The 12,067-nt window shown below is 48.2% G+C and overlaps 5 protein-coding genes across 5 annotated transcripts; 4 read left to right on the plus strand and 1 right to left on the minus strand.

The window, feature by feature from the left end:
* Nucleotides 1–383: 383 nt before the first annotated feature.
* EDB91DRAFT_1101600 (uncharacterized protein) lies at nt 384–1,193 on the plus strand. Its single transcript, XM_041317262.1, has 2 exons — nt 384–775; nt 828–1,193. Exons 1-2 carry the CDS (start codon nt 496–498, stop codon nt 887–889), a joined length of 342 nt encoding a protein of 113 aa, XP_041182375.1. The 5' UTR covers nt 384–495; the 3' UTR covers nt 890–1,193.
* Nucleotides 1,194–1,246: 53 nt separating this feature from the next.
* Nucleotides 1,247–2,526, plus strand: EDB91DRAFT_1333356 (uncharacterized protein; the record flags this gene model as incomplete). Its single annotated transcript, XM_041325429.1, has 5 exons — nt 1,247–1,524; nt 1,579–1,600; nt 2,038–2,211; nt 2,350–2,358; nt 2,411–2,526. Exons 1-5 carry the CDS (start codon nt 1,372–1,374, stop codon nt 2,524–2,526), a joined length of 474 nt encoding a protein of 157 aa, XP_041182376.1. The 5' UTR covers nt 1,247–1,371.
* Nucleotides 2,527–3,554: 1,028 nt separating this feature from the next.
* EDB91DRAFT_1292347 (monooxygenase) lies at nt 3,555–5,392 on the plus strand (the record flags this gene model as incomplete). The annotated part of the gene is made up of 8 exons (XM_041324862.1): nt 3,555–3,729; nt 3,819–3,905; nt 3,933–4,261; nt 4,313–4,448; nt 4,498–4,567; nt 4,617–4,832; nt 4,888–5,004; nt 5,067–5,392. 8 exons carry the CDS (start codon nt 3,555–3,557, stop codon nt 5,320–5,322), a joined length of 1,386 nt encoding a protein of 461 aa, XP_041182377.1. The 3' UTR covers nt 5,323–5,392.
* A 1,880-nt stretch (nt 5,393–7,272) lies between these two features.
* On the minus strand, nt 7,273–8,676 carry EDB91DRAFT_509189 (uncharacterized protein). Its single transcript, XM_041327521.1, has 3 exons — nt 8,481–8,676; nt 7,861–8,422; nt 7,273–7,806 (listed from the first exon to the last, which is right to left on the minus strand). Exons 1-3 carry the CDS (start codon nt 8,516–8,518, stop codon nt 7,408–7,410), a joined length of 999 nt encoding a protein of 332 aa, XP_041182378.1. The 5' UTR covers nt 8,519–8,676; the 3' UTR covers nt 7,273–7,407.
* A 2,297-nt stretch (nt 8,677–10,973) lies between these two features.
* On the plus strand, nt 10,974–11,534 carry EDB91DRAFT_1077729 (uncharacterized protein; the record flags this gene model as incomplete). The annotated part of the gene is made up of 1 exon (XM_041314948.1): nt 10,974–11,534. One exon carries the CDS (start codon nt 10,974–10,976, stop codon nt 11,532–11,534), a length of 561 nt encoding a protein of 186 aa, XP_041182379.1.
* Nucleotides 11,535–12,067: the final 533 nt, after the last annotated feature.

Here is a 12,067-nt window from a genome sequence, read left to right on the forward strand (position 1 = left end):
CCATGTATATGCCGCTATCATTCCGTTGCCGTAAATGTCATCTGCAAGGTAATAACTGACTATCGAAGAACCAGACTATGTGAGACATTCTTGTGATTTGGTCTGTACTACTGTAGGGCTAACACATCATCAATAGGTGACTGCTGTAATTTGAAACTCCAGGGCACCGAACCCCCTGTTCTATCTAGCTCGTATCGAGATGGCCAACTCACTCCGAAGTCAGTGACCACTGCCACTGAAAATGATCCCTTCTCACAAACATCGACGAGTAGCTTGTCCTTGTATGATCTGCCGATCATCAGTAGTTCGTCATCCGCAAAGTAGGACATGGATCGAACATGCTCTTCATGTCCCTCCAAGGTGTCAGGATCAAGTCCCGATGCGGAAGCCGTGGCCCTTGTCTTCGCTACAGAAGTAGCGAAGTAGCTATTATTTCGATGCCCTCGAAAGAGCGGTGGTGAGGTCTCTTCCTGATACTCTTGTGCTGCAGCCGTCATGTCAATAGCGATGTTGTGGTGCCCAACTTGTTCGAGAGCCTTCTGCAGCACTTTGCCATCGTCAGTTCATCCGTACTGGGTGTTCGGATGGGATTTTATGGCTAACACACAAGAACCAGCAACGAAATTATTGTTGAGGTGTGTCAATCGGGCGACCGTGCTTGCATGTTCGTGTCCGATTACAATTCGTTATGACAGCAATGTTTGGCTGGTCGTTCATATCTGTCGCGCATTTTGGCGCTTCGGCGAACGCTTCTCCAATATCTATATCGTGTCGGGTGCGTATGCTGCAGCATTAAGTACCGATGACATTCGACGTGTCGACGATAGTGCCTGTCAACACATTCGTTCCCGACTTCCATTGGCGGACGAGTTGGCTATTCGTGTGTTGATAGGATTGTTGCAGCTCTCTCCAATGTCATGACAGGTGATAAATTGCGGGCTGTGGGCTGAAGCGTAATCCCTTCCACCTGTTGTACCCCCTGCATGATAGCCTGCCCCCGCTCCTTCCACTATTATCGAGTCTTGATGTGCTGTAGTATGTTGCTGCAAGGATCCGACATGTTCCGACGCACACAAGGATTACCCTATGATAAGGACATAGGTGAGCTTATCTAGTAGACGGTTCCTCACAGAATGACGCGCAAGTACCCAATCTGTAGTCTCACACACGTACGTCGCGTCCACATGACGCAGATATATAAGGTGCTCAAACCCGATTTCGTGATTCTGTCGTATAAGTACTACTTATGGATTGCGCTGGTCTTCCACATAGCAATGCCCGACCACCGCACCGCGAATCTGGTCGATATCGTGGCACTCGCGGCTGATTGGAGTGCTTATAATTCACAGTCATCTGTGGTATCTATCTACCATGGCGCAAATTCAGGATCGAGCGCCCTCTCTTCCAAATTCTGGGGTTCGTGATACAGGAATCGATGTCATTGTTGTCGGCGCTGGTTTTGGAGGTATTGCTTGTGCAATTGAATGCAAAAGAAAAGGTTACCGAGTGATGGTCTTCGAGAAGGTACATGAATTGAAGATCCTAGGTCAGTGACGATTACATACCTATTGTTCTTAGCTAAAGACGGAATCAAGGCGACGTAAGTTTCTTCGGGGTAATAGCTCGCAGCTCTAGAGCGGACGAAATACCAGATACTGAGCCTGGGCGTAAACGCTGGTCGCACCCTGGCCAGATGGGGCCTCTATGACAGGTACAAAGCACGTCTTCTCTCTGATCAAGCAATTGAGACGACAGATTGTGGAATATTTGCACTCACGCCCGTGAATTTCACGTCCATGATTTCCGGATCGGTGGTCTCATTCACGTACAAGAGCTGCCCCAGCCGCTCTTCGGGGCGTTTTCTTACAATGACCATCGAGCGCTTCTTCACGATGTCCTTTTTGAACATGTGTAAATGCCATATGTTAACACGTGTAAGAATCGATGCTTGAGCGTGCCGTATTGAGCGCAGGAACAAGATCTTTGTGTTTGTGTTATACTCTAGTACTGAAGTGAGGTCGTAACACCTATGGATAGGAAGGCCCGCTGTTTTGCCGTCTATGGCACAGGTGGCCAATAAGGAAACATGTTTCGGTGCGCACGGAGCCTGGATTCTGGATCTGATTGAAAGAGAACAAGGTGGCGAAGGCAGTGAACATACGGTTGAACAGCTGCATAAATCATGCATTAGGGCCGCATCGGACTCGGACAGTAAGTACCAGTAGTAACGAATGGTTCAGGCATCTGGATATCGTATGAGAGCGACTGTTCAGTGAAACGCGGTTGCTGCACAGGTGAGAATGAAGTTACTTAGCTGCCTCCCGACGCGACGATAAGTACTACTAGTAGGTACCGTTAGTAAGTACTATGCAACACCACTAACGCACTTCTTTCATAGCTTCATGTACAGTCTGTCCCTCGGGGCAGTCGAGTACGCGTTTCAGTCACGAACACTACGACCAGCTTCCCAATTATTACGTTACGAAGAGAGCAGTCTCCTCATCTTCGTACGGACTGCGCGTCTAAAACAGCCGGCAGGAACGGTGGACCGAGTGAGGCTAACCTCACTTCGGGGCATTCGCGAGTCCAGAGAAGTAGAAAAGGCAGGGGCCTTATAGACTAGTTAGTATTGTCCGACATAGGGTACTTTACCCCAATGGACAGAAATTGGAAAAAAAGTACTATGCAGTGACATACCTGGAAAGAGGAACGACTGTCTTCAAGGTCTGACTCTGGTGATATGCATTATCTGACCGTAGGCACTGAAGTCTGACATGACTCCGGTCAGAGACTAATGCATTCCGTTGGACCAAATCTCATCCGAGTCGATCCATCGACGATGTCTACTTGTTGAAGTTGCAACGGTCAACCCCGAGGCTTGTCACGTGCCTGTGCACTACTTACTAGGCCGCCAACCTCTTGAGTCTCGGAGTCTCAGTTCTTCAAATTCTGACTTGCAACGTGGGGAGGTTGAGTGATGAAGCCACGAGTGGCTGCTACAGACTGCAGTATAACTTCATCGTTAGGCTGAAGGTCCTAGGTATGTCAGGGTCACCATTATTCGATGACTTCAAGTTGATGCGATACTTACTAGTACTAGTAATGGTGAGCTCGGAAGGAGTCCATTCGGCAATGCCTACAAGTCCTTCATGATGCAGAAGGTAGCTTGTTGTTCGAGGGTTGTCGTGCAAATGACTTTTCTTGATGTTGTACTGGACTACACCACAAAAAGTCATCTGTAACTATGTTGTCGCAAGCTTCAACGCATACGAGAATTACTCTCGAATTTATGATGATGATATAGGGCGAGTGAGACTGCAGATTATTGGGTCCTTGCGCGGCATTTTGTGAGGAATGGTCCACTGGATTGACTCAATATAGCGCAGATAAGGTGGTCACACCGATTTCGTGATCCTACTTATGGATTGCACAGCTCGTCTTCTACATAGGAATGCCCGACCATCGCACTGCAGATTTTTTCGGTATCGTGACACGCGTGGCTGTTTGGAGTACTTATAATACGTTCTCACAATAATCTGTAGCATCTACCCACCATGGCGCAAAATCAGGATCAAGCGCCCACTCTTCCTAGTTCTGGCGTTCGTGATACAGGAATCGATGTCATTGTTGTCGGCGCTGGTTTTGGAGGTATTGCTTGTGCAATTGAATGCAAAAGAAAAGGTCACCGAGTGATGGTCTTCGAGAAGGTGCATGAATTGAAGACCCTAGGTCAGTGACGATCACATACCTATTATTCTTAGCTAAAGACGAAATCAAGGCGACGTAAGTTTCTTCGGGGTGATATCTCGCAGTTTCAGAACTGACGAAATACCAGGTACTGAGCCTGGGCGAAAACGCTGGTCGCATCCTGGCCAGATGGGGCCTCCATGACAGATATAAAGCACGTCTTCTCGCTGATCAAAGCAATTGAGAACACGACAGATTGTGGAATATCTGCGCTCACGCCCGTGAACTCCACGTCCATGATTACCTCGGAGGTCTCATTCACGTACAAAAGCTGCCTCAGCCGCTCTTCAGGGCGTTCTCTTACAATGACCATCGACCGCTTCTCCACAATGTCCTCTTCGAGCATGCGAAGTCCTTGGGAATCGAGATCCGCATGGGACACGAGGTTGTGGAATATTGGGAGGATGAAGCGAATGGGAAAGCTGGTGTCAAACTTCAAACAGGTGCGAGGTTTGATGCCGATGTCATCGTTGCTGCAGATGGAGTGAAGAGTCTGGCGAGAAAGTTTGTTATCGTAAGTTGAAGTTAACCCTGCTCGTGAACTCACTGGTCAACAACGACGAAGGGATATCACGACAACCCGAAACCTTCTGGTTATGCCATTTACCGAGCATGGTTCGATGCTGAAAAGCACGGGATTACGACAGATCCATTGACGGACTTCCTGAGCAGTCGTGGGGATGTGTTGTACGGGTGGATCGGTAGGTGGGTTTGTACACGAGTTTTTTCCTCGTTAATCACCCCCGGTAGGTAGAGACGTGCACTTCGTAACGTCTTCTTCCCGCGGAGGTAAACTTATTTCATGGGTCATCACTCACAAGTGTGCAAATCATCCTTCTCGTGATGTTCAGAGCTAAATGTTATTTTAGAGATAATGCAGCTGTGGATGGCCACTGGTCCTCCCCGGGTAAGATAGAAGACGTACTTGATATCGTGAAAGACTGGGACCCGCGGTGCGCTGCAGTCATCTCCAAAGCTCCCTCATGCATCGACTGGAAGATTCTTGTACACGACCCTCTTCCTACTTGGGTCAGCAAATCTGGTCGCGTGCTACTGATCGGCGATGCTGCTCATCCATTCTTACCGTAAGCAAGTATGGATAATTGATACTGAATTACTTACTTACCATGTGGTTGGCAGAACAAGCATGCAAGGTGCATCTCAAGCCATCGAGGATGGCGTAACTCTAGCAGTCACCCTGAATCTTGCTGGCAAAGACAACGTTCCACTGGGCACGAGGGCATGGGAATCCATGCGGTATGTGAAATATACTGTCCTCCAAAAGATGTGGAACATAACTTCTGCACCACATTGTACAGTTACCAACGGGTACGCGATGCGCAGCTGATGGGGGAGACTACCCGTGATAAATGGCATGGCGCCAAAGCTGGCGATTCTGGAAAAAGTTTTGAGCTTCCCATGCCAGAGTGGTTGTTGGCATTCGATGCCGAGGCACACGCATATGCCGCTTACAGCGGAATAGCCCAGAGTATAGTTCAAGACGGTTATCACCAGCCATCTCTTTCTGGGGGGCAGTTTACTGAACACGTCAAAGAAACCACGCCAGCGCAGTAGGTACCCAACTGTACAGACAGAATAGAGTTTGCGAATAAGAAGCCTGATCACGAGTTTCTGACCTTTGTTGAGTATCCGTTCTTGAAGATCTTTTTGCCCAAGGTCTCTTTAGCGGATTGCTGGTGGCGCCGGTCGGCTTGCTAGGAATATTTCACGACTCGACGTCCTGTCAACGGGGACATAATGCGGTTTCCTAGAATACAACGTGAACGATTAGCTCTTTGCAAACATTACTTCACAAGGTGAATAACGAAAGCCGTCATGTCTCCACCATCTGATAGACGAAGCATCGCATTGCCCCTTGTTTAATAAAAGAAGTGCCTGATTTAACTCGTCGCTGATAGACAAATTTAAAGAGACTGGGCTGCCTCAACCGAAATATTAATAAGAATGAGAATGAACATGAAGTATCATGCGGACTTCCATCACGTGAGGACCTCCACGGATCAACGAGTCATTGATGCTGCAGTACTACAGCAAATCTCTTGTTCTGGTGATTCGCCTATCCATTGTCCATGTCGTGCTGCGAGGTCGGAGTTCCCTTCTTTCCAAGGTTCAGCGAAGTTCCGGTGCTATGTTCTTGCGGGGCCGTACAAGGACCTCGAAGCACTCAAAGCGAGCGATTATCTGACGTACCTGCTCATTTAGCAGATGACATCGACGAGCCTTAGTCATTTACCGCACTAGGGCAGCCATAATACCAAGCGAGTACGGCGGATGCCCGATGTACCATGTGTATTCATCCACTGTTCTAAGTATATCCTCGGATTTTTGGGTACTGCAGCCTGAGTACTTTGTGGGCCAGATGACAGCAAGCTGGTGCCGTGTGTCGGGATCGGCGACAACCAGTTGCAGACGTCCCTGTTTATCAGGTACACGCGAGACAGTTAGAAGTGGCAGCACATGCGCCCCTTGCGATACTCGGGATAACAAAGTTTCTCCTGCTTAGCTGTGCCGCGGCATCTATTTCCACAAAACGGTTCCTATTCATAAATCGTGGCAGGATATTCACATTATTTTAGAATTGTGGCATAAATATCGGATACTCCAGGGGTTATCCATGGAAATAGAACGTTATCTGTAACGCGCGCTGTGTCACCTGGACGTGTTGACAGCATCGTGTTGTATGCTTTGAGCATTCTGGCTCCGTGTCTCAACCATGCGCTCATCGTACCAGTATGCGAGGGAGATTTCCGGTATAGATGGTTTCATCGGCTCTATTATAGCAATTCTGGTTGGCCTACGCGCTGGAATAGGAGTTATAGGACCTACGTGTCCCCCCTTCATACTTTTTGTGGCAAGCTTCCTGAGTTCGACACTGGTCAACGTTGGGCCGACGGCAACCCGAGGTTGCATCACGTACGATCAGTAATGGTATCATCTAAATCGGTGATTGCGCGTTCCGGACCGTTGATGGTGGGGGTTCCTGAAACGGGTACTTCCGAGTCAATTGTTTTCACATGACGAGACACTTTTGCACTACTTATCTGCACATTGCAGTGACAGGTCTCCCATGTGGCATATTTGGTCTTATCCTCTGGCGCTAGGGTAAACTATGGACAGTCTTAATTGGATTAATCGTTTGCTTTTTGCTGCGGATGTCATGGTGAGTAAAGGACCTGTCAGAGAGGCCTGATCGATCAACTCGATCAACTGATCGCGTTCCACTCGACTCAAAAGGGCAAGTGGATAGTGCGGAAGCAAATGATAAGTTGATCGCAAAGATCGACGGTCGCACGAAACCGAGGTCCAGGTATTTCGGTGCTAAATAATTATGCGGATTACGGTGCGATGTCCAACGATGAAAGGTTTGCATAGAAATACAACGAAACTCCAAGAAATCGTAGGGGTTACACGTACTATAGGCGTTTTGCGATTTTATCTACGAAAACAAATACGAGTGCTGCGAATGGTATCTGATCTCAAATAATTACGACGAATGCGGCGAGCTGATGGCACGTTCTAGCCATTAATGCAAGAAGACTAACGAGTCGAGTAGCGAATAAGCAGGCATGGAAGCATGAACTTTTAGGTATTCGTTTTCCTCCACGGAGCTCCGGGCTGCCACGGAAGAACGTTCCTCCATTATGCCACAGCTTCATGAACACTTGAAGAGCGCATATCTACGTGGTGTAAGCGGGGGGGAGACCGCTGACGCGCACTTTCATGATTACGGTCTGATGACGGGGCGGAGTAGGAGGCCCGTGCGGCTGGAGCATCTATCCAAGATTGGATCTCCGGCAACGTGTTCGGGTGGTGTGATCTCCTTGAGTCAGGCACAGACTGAAGAGGGGCAATGGAAGGGTGCGTGAAATGGTAAGGTGCTAAAGGGGGAACATGAGTGGAGATTGGAGGTAGGTGCGTTGATTGCGGGGGAGTCCTTGGCCGCATTGCGGTTGTTGCTAGAGCGCCTCTGCGGTGAGGAAACTGATCCGGTCTTGACCGTCCATGAGTGCGCTCAAATAAACCACACTTATTGCACAGCTACACAAAAATTAATTTAGTCGGTGTACCGAACAACGGAAGAGGCAAACTTACCACTTTTCCAGGACTCAAATTCGAACGGCGCCACGTCGATGTGTCTGTGGTGCAGCAGTTGAAGCACCTTCTACGGACACGGTCGCTTAATTTTGTAGCAGCATCGTCCGTGTACCCAATGGCATGGTAATTTTGACCTGGAATTGGATATGGGAGCTGAGGATTGTCGCGTCCACTGCTCGCAGTGCTGTGAGTCAAAGCGGGGCTAGTATATGAAGAAGACACATGATATGGGTGGGAGTCATGTGAGTATCTGTGCTCAGGATGAGGGCGAGGGGTATAAGAATAGCTGTGGGACACCCTTCCCGAGTCCCGGACAGGGTCATGTGGGTATGGTCTAGACTGCCGAGCCATCTGATCTTGCGAATAATAAGCATCAGAGTAGGCTGAATGTGAATCAACAGAACGATCAGTTGGTGATCGGCGTGGCGCAGGGGAAGAAACGGATGAACGGTCTAGGGATGAGACTGATAGTGAGGGCGAGTGTGACAAAGTTGCAATTGGTGGGGGAGTAGGCCTCCTGTATGAGTGATCATAATCATAATCATACTCGCGACGGTGACTACTAGGAGAAGGCTATCAGAAAGATTCAATAAACGGAACTGATAGGTAATACGTACGAGGACGACATTGGAAGGGAGTCAACACGGTGAGGCATGTGGAGGGGTGGAAGAGACGTTGAATGATAAGAGGCAGATGATGGGTGGTGCTGAAAGACGAGGGAGCGCTCTGATTTATCCAGTTGCGAAGATGTCGAAACCTGATATTTAACGAATCAAAATCAGATTTAAAAGGCACGGCCATTGAAGTAAATAAAGAACGAACACGGCGCTGATCAAAGGGGTCTGGAAGTGTTAAATTTGGAGGTAAAGCTGTTTCCTGTGATCTTGTATCTGGAAGAGAATAGTCCGGTGCACCGATATCAGGAAGGCTATGATCAGATGGAGGCGTTGAATGATGTCGTGGGGGATGGTCGCTGTGTTGAAGGTGACGAGATTGCCTTGAGAATTAAAGGATAAGAACCTAGGGATGAATACAAGGTATTTGAGTACTTGCCACTGTGAATTGTTACTTCCGATTTGCGGTAATACGGGAACGTGATCCGAGTGGGAGAACATAAGTCCAAGTGAAAGGGGAAGCGGAGATCCTGTAGTTGTTGTACGACTTTCGGCGTCTGGAGAAGTCATGAATTTTAGTAGAAAGAACCAAAAGAATTCAATCAAAGTACTACTAGAAGTACTCTCTCAAGTAAAACAACTTTTCATTTAATTTTATTAGTTCAACTTGTTTTAACCTATATTTACTTTTGGTAATCTGAGTTTCAATTTTAGACGGCTCGCGGCACATGCGGCTCGCTCTCACCGCGCTCCTGTAATCTTTCGAGTCGCCGATTAACGCGAATCCCCGCGACTCTCCTCGGATCATATGTGCATCAACTACTTCTAACGTGCTACTACATCACCCCCGCCCCCCTCGTAAATTCAGTTCTCATCATGATTGATCAATTCCATCTGTAACTTACTCGCTGGCACCCTCGGATTTCTCAATCAGGTTAATTGTATCCAGGTATCGCCGCGATTCAGTGCGATCACCCGCCGTGTTCTATATTTGTTCGTCGGGTTATCATCTTGATCGCCTACCCTATCACAATGACCCTGCAACATCAATCAGATTCCGAAGTTTTTCATTTTTGATTTGGCAGCCTCTAAATGGATCTCTCCTCTCCGTCATACAGCTTTTGCCATCATCACAATTGGCCGATAGGCTATGTCCCTATACCATTTCCATCTCACCGACTACTTTAGCGCTTGTATCTAGCCCATCATCATTACCTCCTTCGGTCACCTCTCCTCCGTTGGCATCATCTCTCCCATCATGATGGGCAATCATCCGGTCTTTCAATCGATGAAATAGTATGACACTCATCGAGGAGTCTCTAATACTCCAACTAAAAACCTTTGTTGCCTTTTCACAAGGTGCCCGTCCTTTGTACTCACACCCTATCTCCTCATCAATGAAGCGGATCACAATGTGTACTACAGTCGTATTAATGGCCTCAGGTCGCTCGTGGATTTTCGGGCTCTTTCTCCCGCTTTTCAGAGCGGCTTTTCGTCGTCACGCTCATTTAGGTATCATTTCGCTTTCACATGAATAAATCCCCATACCACGCTCTCTTGCCCGCGGTGGCAGATCGTTTGCAAGGGTGCATTTTTGACAACTTACGCCCAACTTTGACCGCAGCAACCGAAGCGTGATATCAAGTACACAGATAAGCTAGTCTGTCTTTTTATCGTTGTTACCCTTATTTTATTGCTGTGAAAATTCGCTTGGCATGGCTGCAGTGCGCCCCACGAACTGACAAACGAGAGCCATGCGACTCGCGTCCCTGAACAGACAACGGCAATGGCTTCTAAAAGTATTTTCAGGAACAAACTGATGTCATAAGTTGAGTTCGTCCATACATGCAGAGGACTGTAACAGGTCTGGTTTCAAGCTGCGGTTGTCGGCTTAGCTTCAATTTCGGCTTGGCGATGTTACACATCTTCGAATACATGATACCGTTGGGAATATTCGTTCTCGTATAGACGGGTATTATTCTAATTGTGGTTGTCCCCGCTGACATGTGTCAGGTGCAAGGCTAACTGTCTGGGTGTGGATCGCAAGCTGCATGAGTTCGTGCCTCAGAAAGAAATCACACAATCGGCTAGCTCCGCATATGTGGCATTAAAATGACTTTGTCATGTTATCTGGAGGGGGTAACGCTTTGTTTTCTTGGAGCCATCTCTTCACACGTGCCTTACAATCACTCTATTCGCCGTTACCGCCTTTGTGATGGTGAAGGTTGATCGAGCAGTCAGTTACAGGTACTAGGACCCCGGGGGCGTCATCAATTGCGGGATATACTGCGATGTCACTTGCTTTGACTGGCGTGCTTGAAAGCCCTTTGACCCGTCGTTTTCCACTTTCTTTGACCTAGCGCTGGGATGCCACACAACTGTTCATCTAGCGTATAAATATCGCCTCCCCCTTTCCTGACTCCATCAACTAATATCCAGATCATCATCAGCCCATCTCATCTCCATATCTAATTCCCACCTCTCCATTGATCAACGATGCAAGGTGCCGTCACTCGTCCGATTCTCCAAAGGGGCATGGTAAAGGCTATATCCTTCAATGCTGCCAACCGCTCAGAGGCGATGGCCGTCCTTAAATACTACTTAAACAACACCACGGCACAGGAACTCTATACACGGATTGGAACGGCCTTATCCGATCCAATGCTTCTCTCTACAGATGTTGAGAATTTCCTGTCTGCGCTAGAGGGTATCGGGATCGTAACTTCTAGCGCGCATGCTGCTGTGAACGACAATGTGGTCAGGCACTGCCTTCGCTGTCACCAACCGTATATGGAACGCGATAACAGAGCGCGTTCCTGCAATATTCTCCACACTCTACAAATGCCTGCTAGACCGGAAGTGGTAGGCCAAGCGCCGAAGGTTCGAGCCATTTGCTGCGGGGCCGATCTAAGCATTGAAGTTGCAACGAAGACGCTCCATTTCACGGGACGTCACACGACGTCAGTGCAGAACGTGGCATACAATACGACCAATGTCAAGACGTGTGCTGAAATGGGATGTGCTGGGAACGCTGCTGTGATCACGAAAGGGGCATGAGAACGAGGGCGAGGAAGGATCGATCAGATTGCCGCTCGCGTTCCTATGAATGATACCATCATCAGTGGTGCGGAACAGTTGCATCGTACATACCGGTTATCACATCTTGTACAAAAATACTTTCGAAATCTGATGCCGATGAGGCCCATCGAGGTCCTTGTGATGTGAAGTTTAAGCTGCTGTGATACAGCTACAATACAGATCAGTACTAGCAGTGGCATTATCCATCCAGGCGCGAGCTAATCTGCAAAGGGCAGAAACACGTAAAATCCCCAACGCTGTGTTCAACTCGCTTCCAGAAGATTAAGGCATTCGTAGCCTACCTAGAAATGATAACGTTTCATCCTGTAGCGTCGAGATGCATTGCTATAATCTGGATCAAATCTGGATAAGTAGTAAACTTTGCGCCTGAGGCTTGATGGTCTTTAGCCGCCTGTGTCATCAGCTGCCACAAGCATAATTGTAATGCTACGCACGTTCCTGTAGGTAAATTCAAATACGGAATGTGGCTGCTGGTTGCTGTTGCAGACTCG

Source organism: Suillus paluster, assembly GCF_016628075.1.
Source record: "Suillus paluster strain FC165 chromosome Unknown EDB91scaffold_4, whole genome shotgun sequence".
NCBI classification, from domain to species: Eukaryota; Fungi; Basidiomycota; class Agaricomycetes; order Boletales; family Suillaceae; genus Suillus; species Suillus paluster.

Excerpts from the sequence above, each read along its gene's own strand:
- EDB91DRAFT_1101600 (XM_041317262.1), top strand. The coding sequence starts at position 496 with ATGTCAATAGCGATGTTGTGGTGCCCAACTTGTTCGAGAGCCTTCTGC. Across the intron at positions 776-827 it reads CAATATCTATATCGTGTCGG|TGCCTGTCAACACATTCGTT; the intron begins GTGCGTATGCTG and ends TGTCGACGATAG.
- EDB91DRAFT_509189 (XM_041327521.1), bottom strand. The coding sequence starts at position 8,518 with ATGCCTCACCGTGTTGACTCCCTTCCAATGTCGTCCTC. Across the intron at positions 8,423-8,480 it reads TCCCTTCCAATGTCGTCCTC|TCACCGTCGCGAGTATGATT; the intron begins GTACGTATTACC and ends TTCTCCTAGTAG. Across the intron at positions 7,807-7,860 it reads ATTTGAGTCCTGGAAAAGTG|CTGTGCAATAAGTGTGGTTT; the intron begins GTAAGTTTGCCT and ends ATTTTTGTGTAG.